This window comes from Brachyistius frenatus, unplaced genomic scaffold, assembly GCF_029030835.1.
Source record: "Brachyistius frenatus isolate BFR_SWC_R1_liver_20210118 unplaced genomic scaffold, ASM2903083v1 Contig_11, whole genome shotgun sequence".
Lineage (NCBI taxonomy): Eukaryota > Metazoa > Chordata > Actinopteri > Embiotocidae > Brachyistius > Brachyistius frenatus.
Genome location: NW_027210610.1, coordinates 7,238,580 through 7,258,728, shown reverse-complemented (window position 1 = coordinate 7,258,728; position 20,149 = coordinate 7,238,580). Strand labels below are relative to the sequence as shown.

At 40.6% G+C, this 20,149-nt stretch overlaps 1 protein-coding gene across 2 annotated transcripts in view; it reads left to right on the top strand.

Annotated features, from left to right (window-relative positions):
• LOC138617132 (testican-2-like) overlaps positions 1-19,607 on the top strand; it is a 38,080-nt gene extending 18,473 nt beyond the window's left edge. For both annotated transcript variants that reach the window (XM_069691886.1, XM_069691887.1), the window contains 9 exons: positions 1,333-1,378; positions 7,750-7,864; positions 11,811-11,919; positions 12,489-12,603; positions 13,316-13,435; positions 13,561-13,779; positions 15,908-15,970; positions 16,985-17,122; positions 17,707-19,607. In XM_069691886.1, coding sequence (XP_069547987.1) covers positions 1,333-1,378; positions 7,750-7,864; positions 11,811-11,919; positions 12,489-12,603; positions 13,316-13,435; positions 13,561-13,779; positions 15,908-15,970; positions 16,985-17,122; positions 17,707-17,852 — 1,071 coding nt within the window. In that variant the 3' untranslated portion in view covers positions 17,853-19,607. The remainder of the gene's footprint in view (positions 1-1,332; positions 1,379-7,749; positions 7,865-11,810; positions 11,920-12,488; positions 12,604-13,315; positions 13,436-13,560; positions 13,780-15,907; positions 15,971-16,984; positions 17,123-17,706) is intronic.
• Positions 19,608-20,149: the final 542 nt, after the last annotated feature.

Below are 20,149 nucleotides of genomic sequence, written 5' to 3'. Positions count from 1 at the left end.
CTTCGGCTATACTTGTTCAGCTTGACTTGAGAGCTCAGTCTTTGTGTCTCCAGAGCAGAATAAGACCCAGCTAAACTGAACCGACCTGATCCTCGGGGTCCTCTCCGGGCCTCGTGCCGAGTAGTAACCGCTTTATAGTTGATCCTCTCTGTCCTGACATAGAAAGAAATGGGTCAGAATGGATACAGAGAAAGGGGAGGGGGATGCTAAATTTTAATTGTCGTTACAGCACAACGCCGCCAGGGACACACTCTTAAAAAACAGAGTTAGTTTGCAAATATTCCCTCTGCAACAGTGCAGGAGCTGAGAGTTCTTTTATGAGATACTTTTTAAGCTCTCTTAGTCCTTCCTTGTGCCTTTACTTTATGTTCAAAGCAACTTTTTATGACAGTCGAGATGAGTTTGATACTTCATTATTGACCTTGGAAACAGCAGAGGAAAAAACAAACTCAACTCTAGGTCCCTTTACTCACTTGTTCTGGATCTCTCAGTCGTATCACAGTGTCATCATCAGCAGACAGAGTTTGCTCAGTTGTCACATAACTGCAGAAGTTTAGGATTCAGTCCATTGATGAAGAGTGTGTTAAATGGTTGAAAGCTCCAGAAAAGTTTATTTCGGCAACACCATTTTTGCCACTTCCAGCCATGCTTGTTATTGCTGTGCACAAGTTACATGCATAATAGTCCACTGATGTCATGTCGCTGTAACGGTTTGACGTCGGAATATTGCCATTATCGTTATATGATTTCTCGTATTCATATTAAAAAATAAAGATATTGAACAATAAGATATGGTACACCTTTAACCATCCACCAAATCACTTCAAATGTATGATCATCGGCAAAAGAGTGAAAAGTAATAGCGATGGCCATGAATGATGTGCCTGATAATCTCTTTTTGACATTTCTGAATTATTTTGTGACTGTGTAAGGACTTGGTTACATTTCTCTTTTATTTTTTAGAATTCATTTCAACATAAAGATCCAAATAAAGAGAACTCACTCAATCAAACCTACAGAATATGTGATGAATCAAAAAGGTCACAGAAGTGAACGTCAATTTAATTAACTGAAAACCTTACGGTTTTGTGTGTTTATGAATATTAGATTTAAGCTTGCTCGTTGATGCCCATCTATTCAGTGTAAGAGCTGAATATATTTGAATGAAAGCGTCATTCACGGCATGAATCACATTACATTTCTCTTATCGTCCCTGTCTATTTATATATCATCTGAATTATAATCAAGCTCGAGTGGTAGAGCAAACTCCCCCCTTTGTGTTGCATTGAATGAGTTATTAAATCCATTAATGCAAATATATTTTCTTTCCAGGATGACTACATCAAAAACACGGAGGAGAACATTGGTTCTGATGAAAGTAAGTAAGAGAATCTGATTTCATTTGATCAGCAAAGATTTTCTGTCAACATGTAATGATGGTCTGCAAAGACTTCCACAGTTCAGTATTTTATACTGAAAGATTTAAACCTAGGGAATTAAAAGAGCCGTTCGCCATCAGCGCTAAGAAATGAAATGGCGCGCCACTCATTATCAAACTTCTGTTAATTGCGGCAGTTCTTTGAAGTCATCCAGCTCACGGTGAGCGTCGGTCTGAGGTGTCGGAGCATGTGGAGGGTGAGAACGCAGTTGTGATGCAGGGAAGGAGAGGCCGAGCCTTCAGTCAGATCCATTAGTTTGAAAAGCCTGCTGTAATTGCTTTTGTTGCTGAGGGCTCAACTCAGAAGTCCCGCCAGGCTCCATTCCTTTTTTTTTTTTTTTTTCACCTCTTGGGGTGTGTAGCTGGGAAAAAAAAAACCTCACTTATGGAAAATTCGCCATGGAGGAGGAATGTGAACATGGAGATCAGTACTACAATATTTTAGTTAAATATCCAACATAAATAAAAAATGATACAAAATATTTGAGTGAATACCTCTGCTAACATTTCATTGTCCTCCAAATTTGACATCTGAATTTGTCCTCTTGCCCAAATCATGAAAAAATTTAAATGGTTTTGATCCATCCAAACATTTGAAAATTTCTACAGTAGTGTGTCTGTCTGGGGACAATGTCTAGATTACTTGGGTTTGGTCAAAGAAAAATTTAATTTTAAGGACATGGGATGAAATACAACCACACAAGTACACAATTATTCTATTACCTCAATTTAAAACTGCAGTTTTTAAATCAATTTTTACTGTAGGGATGAATTACTTCACACCACGACTTGCAGAATAATGATAGGTGACTTTGATAATCAAAAATGCAAGCAATGCTCCATAAAAAGATATTTTATCAATTGTTTCCCAAGAAATCAACTAAATAGGTTCAACAGAAAGTGAAAGACTACAACCATTTTTCCGTTTTCTGATTGACTGAGGGAAATTGTTCAGCATCAGAGTTGACCACTGGTATGTCATGTCGCACCTGAGCTGTGTTGGCAGATTTCAAGGTTATCCCGCAGTGCATCTGGTTTAGCTGCAGTTAAGTTTCTCCTGCAGTTATTTCAACAGAGTAATCACTCTCATCTCCGTACGCAGCTGTGGGCAAAAAAAAAGGCCTTGAAAGGTCGTGGTAATAAAGTGCAGTATGAATCATTGCACAAGTCAGGCTATACGTGTGTTATCCGTACATACCGTATCCAATTAGCAGGCCCTTAGCAGCGTGTTCCCGCTGCATGGAGAGTGTGGGAGGTCGCGTGTAATGCCACACCCACACTACCTCAAAGGAGGGAGATGTGAGAAGAAGCAGCCTTGAGACGTTCTTCCAGTCATCTGTTAAAACAACAAGGGGAGCAACTAATGTAATCTCAAGAAAATGCCTCCCTTGCTTTAGTGTGGGCGACGTTCATTTGAATACCATTGATTTCACCCCCATCGCGACTCCCTCTGGGACTAATTCTGCAGACTTAATTGATCAGAGCCCTCTTCATCACAAATTCAACAAGACAGCGAGAAACTCCACCAAGTTGTACCCACAAGCCCCGGAAAGAACAAAAGACCTAACGGGAGACTTCAGACACCTCCGGTGCCTTTTTAGGTGAGCTGATTGAGACATCAGCTCTACACACTCTGCTCTGTGTTTCGAGGGCCATTTCAAAACAATAAGGTGCCCAATGCTCCGAGTCCGAGCTGCCACGTTTGACCTTGACATCCTTTTATTTGTGCTGTACAATTATACTTCTTTTGTGCCGAGAGAGAAATAATTTACTAATTGGATTAAAAATAACAAAGTATATGCACAACCTCAGGGAATTATTCAGATATAATGTGTTATTAAAAAAAATAAAAATAAAAAAAAATCAGAGGGGAACTTGTGAGTTGCATCTTCTGTTAATTATAAGTAAATTACTTGACAGAGCCATTGGACTTGAATAACAGCTGCAGACTGCTTTAACTCAGCAACCACCAATTAAATCGAAAAGCTTAAAAGAGTCTTCTAAGATGACAGTAAATGAAAATCCAGTCAAGTGGGCCCATCTCGCTCCTGCTTTCAGGTGTCCAGTTGCTGCAGCTCTTCTTTTTTTTTTTTTGTTATCACAGGTCAGTAGCCTTCTGCAGAGTTTTTGTTTTTGTCCACATCCACTAAGATACATTAAATGTTAAACAAATCGATGATGAAAGGTTTTGATTGATGGTCGAACTTCAAGGCAGGTTTGTCCGGGAACTGATATGTGAGCACAGACAACAGCAGGAGAGCTGATCCAGGATGAGAAAGCAGCTGTGCTCTGCTGTGTTTTTGATCACAAGGTAATAATGATAACCTCGGAGAGATTGGACGCAGGCTCAGTGCATTTACGTCATTTTTGTTGACATGATTACAGAAGGATTTAAAACCCATAATGGCCCTGACACATCCTGGCGCTGCACTGAATTCTCAATGGCCCACAATGTAAACAAGACCGAGGAGAGTGGGAGAGGTGCAAAACATACTTGATCTTTAATGCAAATTAAATCCTGTGTCTGAATTTCATTTTTGGTATGTAGGAGTTGTAAAGGAATACTGTATGAGGGATGTGTGAGGGATTTTAACCTGCTCCTTGGAGGCAGATTTGAAAGTGCACAGAAAACACTGAACATTGGAGCGCGGAGGAGAGCGCTGCACATCACCATGAGAAACTGTACTGAAAACACCCAGCTGTGTTTCCATGGGAACATACACAAATGCAATGATGTGTGGCACTATTAAAAAATCATCAGATTTAGAGTAAGGTCCTGCTGCAGATCAGTTAACGTAATTATGCGAAGCGAGTATTTTCTTTGTTCTCGATGCACATTCGATAACGCTAACACATTTATAAATATCTTTTGTGACCTCAATATGTTTCACAGTTATTCGGTCACACAGTGCTCAAGGCAAACCCTCTGGGAGAAATTTCATTATTGTGTTTTCACCGGAAATGTTTTGCATGTGCCACCACCTACACAAATATGTGAAAGAGTACTGAGAGCAAAATTCTTTTGTTTCCTGGATTCCTTTGTTTAAGACGAATCCACCTGCCACCCTAAAGCTGCTGGAATCAACATTTTTATAGTATCAATGGATCAAATGACTATGTGTAATGTGAAAAGGGTCATTCGTCATAGTGATGGATTTTCACCTCCACTCCTCTGTCAGTATGTGAAGCATTTTAACATTTTTCAGGTCATTGTTTTGGTTTTCTTGCCTGTAACTTCACAGTTTTTGCTTGCGTCTATCGGCTCTCATTAGCAGTGACCAAAACGGAGCTAGAAAACAAGTACATCAAAACAACTGTAAACGTGCTAATGTTGCTCTGTGTCTGCTGGATGTTTAATTGAGCAACTATGTGCTGACATGCTTTAATAATGTGCTCATAATATGTACATGTTTACAGCTCGTTTCTGTTGATCAAAGTATTTTTTCGATTTAAGAAGGCTTTCCATCATTTTACCCCCACACACCATCCTCTCTGTAATTTTTCTTCCACTCTTTACTAAATTGTGGCAAACATCTTGTTTGGATGAGCCTGAAAACAGTTGTTTGTTTGTCTTTTTTGTGGCCCATGCATGGCCGATTTGGCACAAATTGTTTTAACTACGAGTAAATTTGATGTATATGACAAGTTAGCCTGTCAAGTCTGAGTGATCCAGAAAATTTGATTACATTTAATCTGCAGGTGGTGTATAGCAATATTAAGAATGTAAAATGCCATAACTCAGGTGGTCATGAGTCTGTACAAAGCCTTAAAAGTCCCAGACAGGAATTAGGTATTCTGCGAAAAACAATCCAGCTATGATGCATGATTGTCTATCACAAATCAAGGTTCAGAAACAGATTAAAAATGTTTTTGTATAAAAAATAAATAAATATGAAGAGGATTCGAGAGCCTTGGTGGGGGTTTGTTCACTGAGAGCTTTCTAGTTTCATTTGGGTCCTCTTCATACTGTGCATTCAGCCGCTGCAGTGCACAGCTCACTGCACAGGCCATAGCAGTGCGAGTGGATGGCAGGTACAGTGACTACTCAGAGCCCCCCCCCCAAAAAAAACCCCCATAAAACCCCACACTTGATCGTGGGAATTGTTAAAGGTATATCACTACAACAACCCACAGAGTTCGGTTGTCTGCTTTCATGAAAGTTTATGGTCCATGACTGGAACCTGTGCGAACAAAACGAAATGTTAAACCTCATATTCTGATACCAACGGAATATATAGTGACAGTCTGTGTAAGATAAAACAGAAGAAAGCCCGAGGAAAATCTGAGTGATGAGCTAATGTGATACATCAAGGCAAATATTAGACAACTTTACTTTCTTTATTGAGATGATATTGTCCAAATAATGTGTATGGTGACAGTTTGAAGTGATTTTCTTTGAGGTTTTATGTCTTAAATCAAAATGAAACTAGGAGACAAATGTACCATCAGCTGTAAAATCTATTACTCAGCCTCCGGGGTTAAATCATGAAGAAGCAGAATACCTGTTGGACAAAGTGAATAAAAGTCAAGTGGTCACAAAATCTTGACAGAAGGTTTATGAGCTATCAGCACTGCCAGAGTCTAGCTATCTGTCTTTGAGGCTAGATGCCAAATCTTGTGTTTTTATGACTGTTCTCCCCAGTAAGAAACACAATTAAGATAAATGGGTTTGTAATTGAATCAAGATAGACAGCAAAAATAATACCATTCCCACCTCACTGATGCTAATTTCTTTTCTTTGTGACTATTTACTAGTTACTTTGATATGATAATACAGCTGAGGTCCAGCTCTGCTTTGAGGTTCGCATCTGTTTTATGAACCTCTGTTCTTGAAAGTGATTTTACAGCAGAGGATTTATTTAATCTGTAGTTCTGTGAAGATGCATTGTGTGATTTTCTGATATCCTAACTCTAATGACGTAATTGTGCCAAATAATCTTAATATTAGTAAGTGTTTAGAAATATACCAGATCATATTTATACAGTATGTGACAACAACTAGTGGTGACCACTAATCTGGGCGGGAGGGAGCATCTCAAATTGTTGTCTGAGTGGGTCTAAAAGATGCCCTGCTGTCCTAACAGATAGTCAAGCCAAATGGATTAACCATATATCCTCCATAGTAAATAAAACACTGTTGAATGCCATGCAGTAGAGCACAAGCTCAAAAGTGCTGCCAAAGTTTGGCTCTTTATGAAATCCAGTCACCAACTGGGATTCATACATGGTCTTTCCACAGGCACACAGTATCTCTGGCTTCCCTCACAGTTGTCATGTTGTTCACTGATTCCCTAAAAGTCCACTGCTCCCTCATACCTGCCTCCTGTAGCATCAATGTATCACCTAGTCTCCAGATTTGCAGGGATCTGGCTGGAACCCACCTCGTCTGTTTACCGTGTTGACTACAAAGCAGCTGCTCAAAGCTGACTCAGGACTTCACAGCTTAAATTTCTCCCCGCGACTGCCGCTTGTCACTCACTCTTAAATTTATCCGAGCCTCCGAGTTTTTGCGAGGCCTCTCCGGCAAGGCGGAAAATGGACTGGGACGGTGTGACATCTACTTTCGGATGGCATTGACCATTGGCCGGGGAAGGTGGAGGACACAGTGCTATTTTCATCTCAGTCTATCAGTGCAAAAAGAGACTGGCATTGAACCATTCAACTCTCTGAAGATAGCGAGAGTTGCAGGGGAGCCAGGGAGGGAGGGAGGGAGGGAGGGAGGGCGACAGCAACGTGGGAGACAAAGATGGAGTGTGTGTTTCTGGGAGAGAGGGAGAAAAGGCGAGCTGGGGAGAGGCAGTGATAAGTTGACATGGGGGAAGTGAGATGTGACAAGCCGAGAGAAAGAGATGCTCAATCAGTGCTGTCAGGTTTTCTTGCAATCAGAGACAGCCGTTGGAGACTGCAGGCAGTACTATTGACGATGGGCTGCCTCACTAATGACAGCAAGGCGTCCATGTTTTCAGCGGTGCTGACTATAAAATCAATGGACTCATTTGTGCACACTGCTGGAATATTTTTCATTGTGCATTTCATGATTTTTATTGCATACGTCTGTGTAAAAAATTTTATGAGAATGGAAGGTAAATTTAAAAGGTACATCACAGTAAATAGCAGCTTTCCTTTGTTTTGGAGCACACTGGCTGTTAAACACATGCTCCTTGTCAAAAAAAGAAATAAAAAAAACAGCTGTAATTTTGTATTTATCTGCTGGAGGTAACAAAAAAAAAAATGTAGAAACTATTAAACTGAAACACCTCGGGTGTGATTGACACCGCTTGATTTTCAGTGTTGTTGTTTTGTGTTCGCAGCCGTGGACACCACCAAGGACCCATGCCAGAATGTGAAGTGCAGCCGCCATAAGGTGTGCGTCGCTCAGGGCTACCAGAGGGCCATGTGTGTCAATCGCAAGAAACTGGAGCAAAGGTAGAGGAATTGCAGCTCTGAAATCAGACGGAGAGTTGTTTGGTGTTGGGAAAAGGTATTACAGATGTTTAGAAGATTTTTGTGGCATTCAACAGCCATGTGCCAATTAAAAGCTGTAAAATGTCTGGTTAGAGAGCTATTGATTAAAGTCAGTAACATGGTCAGAGAGTGCAGCTGGAACTCTGCACTGTGCAGTGACTACTTAGAAAATGCATTTCGAGGCAAATAAGGACCCTAAAGATCTCAATCTGATGAACAACCAAAACCTTCATGGTGAAAATTTAAATATCACCTGGCAGTTTACCTCACTACAATTTCTATATCTGAAATGAGCTTAGTGAATTACAGTATTATGAATATAGATCTTGAACATCAGGTCTTGAAGATCATTTCTTTTTTTTCTGAATGTGTTCAAGTGAATTGAGGTTTTCCAAACTGCTCAGCTCAAAACTGACTCTTAAAATAATAAAAGATCGGAATAAAGACCACATAAATTCTGACTTTCAAAGTAAACAGATTTATATGCTTTAAATTCCATTGTATCTAAAATTCAATATTGATTATTCTGTTGTGATTTCAAAATCAGGTCTGTAGTTGCTCATAAGATACACAATCGTCCATATATACATGGCTACACTTAAAACAGCCATTCTTCTATCGTACATAGAAGTAAGAGATGCTAACTTCGTGGATAACACTTAATGTTAACGGTACATACCTTATAAATAATTAATGCCTAACTAATACATGATGTATCAAGAGCTAACCTGGCTCAACTTTAATTGATGATGAAGCCCCTATTACTTAGTTTAATTACTTAAAACTGCATGGATCATCGTTTTATGAACTCATACATATATGTAGGCTATACAGACATTCTTATTCTTGGATCAGCTTGTGCACATATATGACGTAGTAATGAAAGCTCTGTGCATTCTGTGTTTATGCATTCACGTATATATTGTTTTTAAAATCTGACCAAACCTAAACAGTGTTTTGGCACATCAAGGCTTCCACTGTATCCACGTTATATTGTAAAGACGTGAAATATAAGCAGCTGAAAAAGGGGAAAAAAAAAACATTCAAGTCAGGCTTCTGGTTGACATGTGGAAAATTTCCACCAGCTGTATTTCCCACTTGGCAACAAGAGCTGCAAGTGATAACAAACCGATGCCAAGATGGCTCCAAATCATCATCATTGTTAGTTAAATCGACTACTAACACAAATATAACTGATGCAGCTTAAACATGAACATGTCCACAAACTGTCACAAAAATATAACATACATGAAAAACTGCTGCATCAATATTCTTATATACCGTATACAGTAGATCAAATGTCGGGTGTGTAACACGTGTGATAAACTCTTCTGAGCTCTACTGAGTGATTTGGGGTCTTTCAGCTAATTGTTTCACTGTTTTTGGTTCTTTGTCACTCTGTTGTCATGCCAGAGTGTCGCTCACAGATGTGAGCAGCTGTTTACTGCAAAAAAACCCAGCTCTGTTAAATGTGATATCTGCCCAGCTGGTGAACACAGTGGAGCATTTAGCACCTAAAAAGCTTTTCCCTTAAAGACCAAAAACAGAGATAAAACAATAGTGAATGTTGGTTTGATATTTAATCGGGTGGCCAGAAGCACAACTCCAAATAATAGCTAATGTTGCTACGTGTCTGCAGGATGCGTCTAAAATCAGGATTTCAGATGCACTGGACATGAGGAAGTCTTACCCTAAGCCTGCATGCACAATCTGCCAGGCTGATTCTGAAATTAACTCAAAGTGAGACAGTTTATGACAGCGGGATGATGGGAAATGGGAACATTACGCAGCAAAAGTAGAGAAAAGTCGTGTAGTTAGCAAACAGAATTCTGAAAATTTTGCTAAAAGGCTACCAGATCAAGTAAAGCAGCATGTCCCCTCAGTATGGAAAATTAAGTCTGTTTTAATGCTTGTAAGTTCAACACAGTCTTGCTTTAAATGACTAAATCGTGGGCAGCAGGTGAGTGGGTGAGGGGATGAATAAGAAGAGGAAAGTTCTCGATTCCACCGCAGTTACTTTTCAAAGTTTTTATTTTCAATCCTTTTTGACTGCCACAACACCGACATGCAGAAAACACAAAGTAGAAGGAAACAAAAATCTTGTTTTGTTGTGAGTCACTGAGCAACAGTGTTCTTGCGTCTTGAACCACTTGAACGCTGAGTATACTGTGTGCTTGACTGTGCAGCATTACTTCAAGAACTTTCCCTGTTGATAAAAGGGCAATTTTCGAAAACATAGAACATTAATCAGTGGAAGTAGAAGCAGAGGAGGAAGGAGCTGATGTTAAAACCATCACAGCTAAAGTGCAATAAAAATTAAAACATTTCACATTTTGTGCATTTAATCATGTACCACTGGGGTTCGTGTGCAGATTTAAGATGCCCCTCTCCTCCCGAAGATCTTTTAGTTTTCTGTTGTAAAGCTCGGTGAAAAGCATTTATCGGTTCGCTCAACCGTTCATTCCACTTTGACTGAAAAACAAATGAGCAGGGTTGCAGGCAGAAAAGAATTAATGGAGTGAATTATTACTACCTGCAAAGTCTATCTGCAGCGACAGGCATTTATCTTTTTCAATAAAGTGCTTCATTTACAGAGTCACTCCAGAGATGAGAGAGACTGTGTCGAATAATGGGTAATAAGCACGAACGCAACCACACTAAACCATCCTAGCATCATTAAGTAGCCGAACGGCAGAGCCGGATGCTTGTGCTCACTGAACATGAAGTTAATCAACGTGTGAGAGGAAAGCAAGCAAGGGGAATTTTACGAGCAGTGCATCCAAATATTAACAGGCACGTTATGACTTTGTGGCGGTTAATAATCAAAAATGGCCTGGTTTGTTTGATAGTTTGCGGGATATATTTAATGAGACCGAGCTGTAATAAAAACAGCTTGTTGGATAAGATTTGTAACTCTTGTGTTTTGACCTCAGCAAGCTGGTAAAGTATAAAAGGGGGAGTTCAACCAAATTACAAAACATATTTTTTTCTCCCTTATCTCTGGCCGGGCAGATAAGTTTGGTTTCATTTATGCGGGATCTAATATATCTGCACCTGAGGCTTCCACTGCCACTCGCACACAATGTTACATTACACATTACATTTTTTTTGAAGATCCTTTGTCCAAAATAATGTAAAATAAATGCATTCAAACTTGAACAAGAGCTAATGTGACAAAAGTTGGCCGTGCATCCTTTCAGATAACCAACTAAAAACTCATTTCAGACCCCGCAGACGAAGTGATTTCCTTTGTTTTTGTTGAAAAAGCTCAACGTTTACTCAATGGATCAGAATTAAATTCATATTCCAAGCGGATCTATTTTCCTCAAGAGCAACGATAGGGTAAAATCACGTGGTTTTGAAATATAACAACTAGATTGCCCTAAAAGTCAGTACAGTACACACGTTCTCTTTTTTTCTTCGACCTAACATCAGGTCAAATACTTTGATTTATCATACATACCTCCAGAACTAATGATATTACCACCGGGTCAGCTGTATTTTGAGTTAACTTGTTGTAAAACATCTCAACAACGCCTGGTTGATGGATTAAATTCTGTAAAGATATTCAGGCTCCACTGAAATCACTTTGGCGGTGGCTTACAGCTGATTTAGGCCTTAATAGCGGCCAAACTAATGGCATTCACATTAGCTACATGTGTACTTTGTGTTTACTGCTAATTTTCAAACGTTAGCATGCGGACACTTGCAAGTATGGCTGACTAATTTATTTTTTTTTTATTTTTTTAAAGCTGTGGACATCATTAACAAAAAATGTCATTCACTTGTTGTATTGGAGCAGTATCTCAGAAATACATATCAGATAAATCTGGGATAATAAAACAAATTTACCCCGATGAACCCTGCAGGCATTTCAACTTTGTATTATTTTCCCTCTTATGTTCAGAGTCAAACAGTCAGGGCAGCTGGAGGCTCATGAAGGCACCTGCAAGCCATGTCCTGTGGTTGCCTCCTCACCTGTATGTGGCTCTGATGGACACAACTACGCTTCTGAGGTGAGAGAAAAATATTCTGCACCAGCATCTCTCTTTGAAAGCACTCACTGCACTTTTTACCTTGATATTTCTCTCTCTCTCTCTTTTTACTTATTTATTTATTTTTTTTAACTTGTGCTTTATTCCTGAATTCTGGCACCATAATAACCCTGAAACGAAATGGAAAGTGGCCGTGTCATCGCTTTAAATAATGAGAGGAGTCCAGTCAAGTGCTGTTTCCTGCTGCACTGACATATACGTGGGTGCATCAGGGCAGCACAGTTCATCACTGCTCGCGGGAGGACGAGTGCAAAGGCTCAATGTGGCCGTATGATTAATGACTGACACTGTTTCTGAGCGGCATCACTGTAGACCGACCACCGCCAGGTTTCTTTATTGATTCATTTTTTTAAATTTTGACCTTGCATGAGATGACAGTGGAAAATGACAGCTCATTCTTGCTGCCTTTCTCTAAGTGCAGTGTCTCATCTGAATGAGCAATCTCTTTTTCCTGCGGTCAGCCCCATAAATATTTTAACTGCATCTGTGCCTCTCTCTCTCTCTTTCTCTTTCTCTTTCTCTTCTTACAGTGTAAGTTGGAGCAGCAGGCTTGCCTCGCAGGCAAAGAACTGAACATCATGTGTGCTGGATTTTGCCCCTGTGCCACGGCCTCCGTCACCATCACAAACATCGACACAAAACGTGGCAAGTCGCTCTTCTCACCTCCTCCATGCATACGGTGCAGGTAGAGAGATGTGAAAAATTAAAATGCATGAATCAAGCTTAAAAAAAATAAAAATAAAAGAAAGTTACGAAGCTCTGGTGGCCACATGCGGCGTTCTGTCTGCAGGGTAGGACTCTTAATTTTCTCCCAGAACCGATCAACCCAATGCTTGCTCAACATTTGGGATCAATACTCACCAATTTCAGAAATTACTGTTAGCCAAATATCCCCCATGTGGTTAAACTGCTCCTTCAATCATGTAGTAATTAATTATTTAGAGTGTACACTATCTACCATTGCAGCCAAACAGTATTGATTGTCCCAGGCTCTCGGGCACGTGGAAATGCCAATAGATCAAACAGATGAAATGTTACTCCTGTTTTTCATCTGCAAACTGAAAGTGAATTTCTATTGGAGATCAGCAATTTTATGCCGCAGAGTTAATTGCAAAATATAGCAGAGTTGTTTGGGATTAGCACGTCGTGCACATTAAATAACAGCAGTACGTATCAACAGCTTCGCCGTGAGGGAAACCTGTGCTCTTACTGACGTACAGTGAACTGAATGGAACGCAGCGTAAAGCAGTACTGAATCCGCGCCTGCCTTGGGAATGTGAGTCAGGTTGCTGTCTAGCATCTGCCAGCGTTTTGAATGGAGGGATTCCCTTTTTTTCTTTTTTTTTTGCTACCTCAGAGAGCTGCACCGGCCAAGACCTGGCAGACCTGGGTGACCGCCTCAGAGACTGGTTCCAACTCCTTCATGGAAACGCAAAGCAGAATAACTCTGGCAAGCCTGGAGCTGGCACCGCTTCAGGTTGGAAACTCACAAAGCAGTTTGATTCTCTACAGCTTCCAAACTCACAGCTCAATTATCTATGCAATGACCTGTAGTGTAAACAGAGAGAAACTAAAGTGCTATGCTGTTGTTGTTACTGACAGTGCTGGACAAGAGCCTGGTGGCCAGCTGCAAGGACTCCATCGGCTGGATGTTCTCAAAGCTGGACACCAACAGTGATCTGTATCTGGACCAAGCTGAGCTGGCTGCCATCAACCTGGACAAGTACGAGGTCTGCATCCGACCCTTCTTCAACTCCTGCGACAGCTACAAGGATGGGAAGGTCTCCACGGCGGAGTGGTGCCTCTGCTTCTGGAGGGAAAGTGAGTGAAGGGATTTCCAGAGAAGACAGGCCGAGTCTATTTTTGAGTCAGATCTGTAAATGGGTGAAATAAAAGCAAGGTTATGTCAGAGGGAAACGCACGATTTGCATTGACATCAATATATTCCACCTGCTTCTCAGCACTCAGAGGGAAAGCACAGTGGCTATGATTGCTTTGAAGTGGGGTAAACAAAAGAGCATCTGTAAAAACTACAGAAAATCAAATTACTACCAGAAGCGCTCCAGTCGGTGGCCTCTAAACACTGAAATATGGCTACACAATGGAACATTTGGGGAACTACTTGTGTACACAGTATACGGCTATAAGTCAGGAGGCAGTTAGCTCGGCATAAAGGGGGGAAAAAAACACCTCGGCTCTGTTCAAAGTTTAAAAATACGCCAAGCAGTATTTAAAACTGAGAAATAGTTAGATTTAACTCCTCCTAAAGCCACAAACTATCATTTATACATTTCTATTTGCGGGTTAAACAAGTAACAGAGAAATGACGTACAAATGAGAGACGTTGTGTTAATTAGCCTAATCTACATCTTTAAAGCGCTGGCTCCTCTAAAGACTTTTGCACTTTGTACAAACTCATATTGAATTGAATTCACATGAATTCCATTTATTCATCATTAGATACAGCTCTAACAATATTCCCAGCTGGATCAGCTGCTCTCATCCTTTCAATCTGGACCGGGCCTCTTTTATTTGAGAATCACTCTCTGGGCAATCGAAAGTCCTTCTTTATGGCCTCCCTGAAATCTGCCCGCAACTGAGTACAGAAAACGAGCACAGAAAATTCAGTCTTCACCTGATTTACAGCTCCTCCGGGCTTACCGAGCCCTAGAAGGCTTCCTTCTGCAGCTCGACAACGTCTTTCACTGTTGTGACAGGAACCCACAACTTTCAGGCTGAACAACTTTCCCTTCCTTTAGAGCATTTGACAACACTTATTCTATGTCCTTTCCTGGGATGCAGGACAAGTCTGCGTATCTATGTTACTTATCTCTGGGGAGGAAGCCATGAATTGATTTGTGCAGCTGTCACAACTGTTTTGTTTGATGTCTTTATAGCTGTCGTAGTTTATATCCTAAATGGTGATACCCGGTGTGTACTTTCTATACTAGTACTTCATAGGCTTTTCACTAAGCACTCACATGTTAGTGCTGCAAGTGTTGAATACTGAAATGTCATTTAAGGCCTGTCTTGACGATCATTTTTGCAATGAACTTAGGCTTAGAAACTAGTCCTCTTTCTGAGGAACAAAAGTTTCATTTTGCTGCGCAGAGGTTGATTACCAGTGTTGCACGGTGACCCTGTCAGAAGGGTTCAGAGAGAAAAATATATCTAAAAATACCTGGTGTGCTCGGAAATTCATTTGGAGCTTAAGTGTGAAGCCGTGTTCCTTGATATTTTATGTGTTTTACAAAATTTTATGTCGTAACATATGAAATGATCGACTGCCTCCATGGATGCTATCTCACATTTCAGCTGTGCACGTCTTAACCATTTGACCCTTGCTAGATAAACACAGGATATTTCTGGAAGTAATCTCATTTGCACGCTGATTGTCCCATTGATCAGCACTTAATCTGCATGCAATAGATTACACTCACTCCCTAATCAATTTTTGTACCCTCGATGTTGATATTTAGAAGCTACTGCACAGGGAGCCATCAAGTAATGTTTTGTACATCACACCACATTTATCGAAATAGATACAAATTGTCATTTTAAGAGGCTTTTTTCACTTGTAAACTCATAATGCCTTGTGAATTCATCCAGTTTTGTGCAAACACAACACACGATAGGAAAGACAGAGGAATATTTCTGTGAGGATCCACAAATACTGTGGAAGTTTTATTACCTTACAGGTCAATACAAAGTGTCTTTCTCTGCTTTGTTTCTATTTCTGTCTGCACCTCGTTTCGCTGTCACCTCCCGACTGCATATCCATATGCTCTTTCACCTGAGCTCTCCCCAATCGATCATGCCCCGGGGAATGAAATATAAGACTTCTTAAACAAATCGATGGCATGATTACAAAAATATAATCATGAAGAGCATTGATTGAGATAAGTTTTGAGGATTGTCGGTCATCACTTCTTTTGTTTGATCCTCACAGAGCCGCCGTGCCTCGCTGAGCTGGAGAGGATCCAAGTGCAGGAGGTTGCCAAGAAGAAGCCTGGTAAATACCTTTTTCATAACAACACTGAAGTTCAAGATATTTTTGGAGATTTAAAAAAAAAAAAAAAATACTAAACTTGAATAGAGGCACCTTTTGGACAGGAACTAACCACTCATTCACCTCAGGTGCTTTCAAAGCTTTACATTTAGTCATGAACTGCACCATCGAGCTGCCATGTGTGTGCCTTCACGCTCGCTCTGGGTCTCTTGGTGAACTTACGCAACAAAACACCTGAAGCAGCAGGCGAGAAGCTGGAGGAGGCTCATTAAATAGATCACAAGCACACGGCTAGGATTAGGCCCTAATCAGGCTGGTGGGGAGCGGGGGAGGGGGGGAGGGAATTAAGGGCCAGCCCTGGCTTTGGGAAAGAGCAAGGCTAACACAGCCGTTTGGCTCCGCGAGACACCCCAACGCTACCCAGCATGCTGCACATAACACACAGCTGCTTCTCTGTCTGCAGCTCCAAACCCGGAGATCTGTTCTTCCATCCCTGAAGCCCACTCGTCTGACTTCTTGTGTTTTTCTCTTGTTTTTTTTTGTTGTTGTTTTTTTTTTTACAGGGGTGGGGTGGGTGGGGAGGATGGTGCTTGTTAGAGAACTCCGCCTCGGGCTTGACAAGAGTGTCCTGAGGGAGGCCGAGACAGTGGAGCTCTGTCACAGAGGCTGTCACTACATTTTTACATGGCACTCTCGCTGCATAAGGAAACACACCACGTGCCTACATGCCGTATAAAAATCCCATCCAGCCGGCATATGCATGCTTTGGAAGACAAACAGGGGATGCTTTCTCCGTCTCCGTGGTATTCTCTGCCAAATAGCTGCCTCTCCGTCCTGACTGATGGTGCTATCACAGGTTCACTAAGGCATCTTGGCATCCTCATTTGCTGCTCTCATCTCAGGCATCAGCATGAAGCAGCAACGTTGTGCTGTGGTTATAAATATTCAAGGTTGCGTGTGTGTGTGTGTGTGTGTGTGTGTGTGTGTGTGCGTGCGTGCGTGCGTGTGTGTATGCAGGCATGTACATCCCCAGCTGCGACGAGGACGGCTACTACAGGAAGGTGCAGTGCGACCAGAGCCGAGGTGAGTGCTGGTGCGTCGACCAGCACGGGGGAGAGATGATGGGCACCAGAATCCATGGCAACCCCGACTGCGGTAAGAGGCTGGCAATTAGCAAACAAATATTTCTCACACAAATCTCCCTCCCATACAGTCATTTTCATTTTGTAATTAAATCCTTGAAGTCCAGTTTAAAATATAAAATGACCTGTTAGTAAGTAAGTAAGTTAGTGTTATTTCAACTGGTTTTTAATGGACAAACATTTGAAAGGCTTTTAAGAGTCAATAGTAAACCATTTTTTTGCTGCACACATTTAAACCCCCGTGTGAACTCCAAAATCAGAAATAGCTGCTCCAAATTATTTTTTGTTATTATTTCTCATTATTATTTGTTTTGTCTGTAAGATGTCAGAAAGTTGTAAAAGAAAATTCCCCAGAAACCCTCAATCCCAACTTTATTGTTCTTGCTTTTTCTGATCAAAAAAAAGTCCAAAAACCAAACAAAATTGACAGCTGACAAGACTGCACATCTGAAAAAGCTGGAACCAATGAATGACTGACATTTTACTAATTGATCAAACCAAACTGTTAAAAAAAAAAAAAAAAATCATTTTCTGTTTGGAGACAAATTCTCTTAACAGGAATAGAAAACAGTTCCTCATATATTTGTCTTTTTCCAGATGAAGTGATGGGATATTCTGGAGATTTTGGGAGCGGAGTGGGATGGGAAGATGAAGAGGAGAAGGAGGCAGAGGATAATGGGGAGGAGGCAGAAGAGGAGGAAGAGGAGGAGGGTGAGGCAGACGATGGAGGATACATCTGGTAGAACTGTCTGACCCCCCCACACGGAGAGCACAAATGCTGGCCTGAAAATCTACAGGGATGGCTCTCTCCTAAAAAACAAAAGATTTTGGGATCGGACTGGGGAGGCATGGAGTTGTCCTGGTGTGAAATGTCGTGCTGGGCGGGTCCAGTGATGAGATGATGACCAGTTTTTCGTCTTAGATATGTGTAATTGCTTCATTCTACTCTGTTTTTTGAGCGACAGAGCTTTTTGTTTTGCTGTCCTGAAAAGCGGGACCCACTGACTACTGCGCCATAGGTAGCTAAAGTCCATCAGAATTCCTATCTTGTCCGACCGTCATCTATGCATATAGAGATTACCAGTAATTTTGTATTGTGTGAACAGTTGCTTGAGTATTACAGCTGCCGTGTCACTGGAATGACTAGAGATCAGACTTTAAACAAACAGTTCGACATCTTGGGAAAGAAGCTTATTTGTTTTCTTGCAGGGGGTCACATGAGAAGAACGATACCACTGACCTGCTAAATATAAAGTAATAGTCATGAGATGGTTAGCTTCGTTTAGCATAAAGACTGGAAACTGGGAAACAGTTGCTTTGCTCTGTGTCGAGGAAGAAATGCCTGCAAAAATATATATCTAAAGCTCACTAATTCCCATCTCTTATCTTGTTTGTTTAATCTGTACGAAGAACAGTGTAGAATTGACACATTGCGTTTTTAGAAAATGTTATGTGCCAGACCATTCAGGAAGTCCCTGCACTATATATCTGGCACGTAACACCTGTAGACATCTAAGTTCAGCAGACACAGGTGGCAACTAGTTGGTGAACATAGCAGAGCTTTTAGTGGCTAAAGAGTCAGATATTTCCCTCAGGAGTTGGTGGAGACCAAAAACAGAACTAAAAGAGAGTAAATATTACATTTACATTTACCAGAAACACAATCACAGAGAATTATTTAGCTCCATTGCTACAAAGCTGCTGGATGTATAAATAAGCAACTGTTTGCTAACAAATTCACTATTTACTATTAATGTTGTGCTCTCAACTTATTTTGACTGTCTACAACTGGTCAATTTAAAAAAAATATATATATATCAATAGTGATATCAATTTTTAACTTGGCTATAAAATAAATGCATCTTTGCCAAAATGTCGAACTATTCCTTAAAAGCAGTTCAGCACAATGGGGTTCTGTATTTCCAAACCGATCCTGTACATAAATCCTGTGTAAATGAACTGTGAGGGAAGCTTAGAGGATTTCAGGTTACGATGGTTTCCAGCTACGTTCATGATAAAAGGAGCACCGCAGCTCTTAGGAGTTTTTAAATTGAAAATGTTTGACAAAATAAGCGGATAAACACAGCTACAGCATACAGGACCTACATCTCCAGCTGGATTACTTTTATCAAAAACCTGTAGAATGTACTTTAATGACCCAAAATGCACCCGCAGTCGAAACCACTAGTCGCTGTCCTCTGCTAACTCCGAAATCATGTCAAAGAATGTGCCACAAATAGTTTTTTTTTCTTCTGAGTTTGCAACTTAAAATACTGTATTTTGTGTTTATATAAAAAAAAAAAAACGTGTGCATTACTTGAAGTTCTGTGTGTATACTTGAATTCACACTGTATTTTTTTTCTATGAGAATATTGTTGTCATGTCTTCATTCATGCTATTGATAGGCCAGACATTTGTTTGTTTTTAGTATTGCATGTTAGTGATATAAGAATGTACTTCTAGGCTGAGCACTTTACTAATAAAGGCACTGGAGCCAAGCTGTATGTTGACTTTAATCTTTTCTGAATATTTAAGGGAATTAAAATTTGTAGGATGGGAAAGATATAAATGAAAAGATAACGTCCAGCCGATTGATGGTTAGAATTGACCAATCAGAGAGCAGGAGAGAATATACCAATAGGAAGGCAGGATAGAATAGACCAATCAGAGGGCAGGATAGAACAGACCACTTCTGATTATTCTATTCTATCCTGCCCTCTGATTGGTCTATTCTATCCTGCTTTCCTATTGGTCTAATTTATCCTGCTATGTTTTGGTGTATTCTAACCTGCTGTCTTGACTGGTGTGTTTAAACCAACAGTTTTGAAGTTTCCCCAAACTTCACCAAAATCCATCCATCTATTGTCTGTGGGCGATTTAGAATCAAAGGCAGACAACCCAGATGATATTCTACCAAAGATCCAGTCAGGGATCCAACTCCACACCTTGCTCAGAGGTGACACTGTACCACTATTTTTTTTCGACAGCTTTCTACCTTTCAAATTCCCAAAAATTGAAACAAATCACCCGTACATCCTAC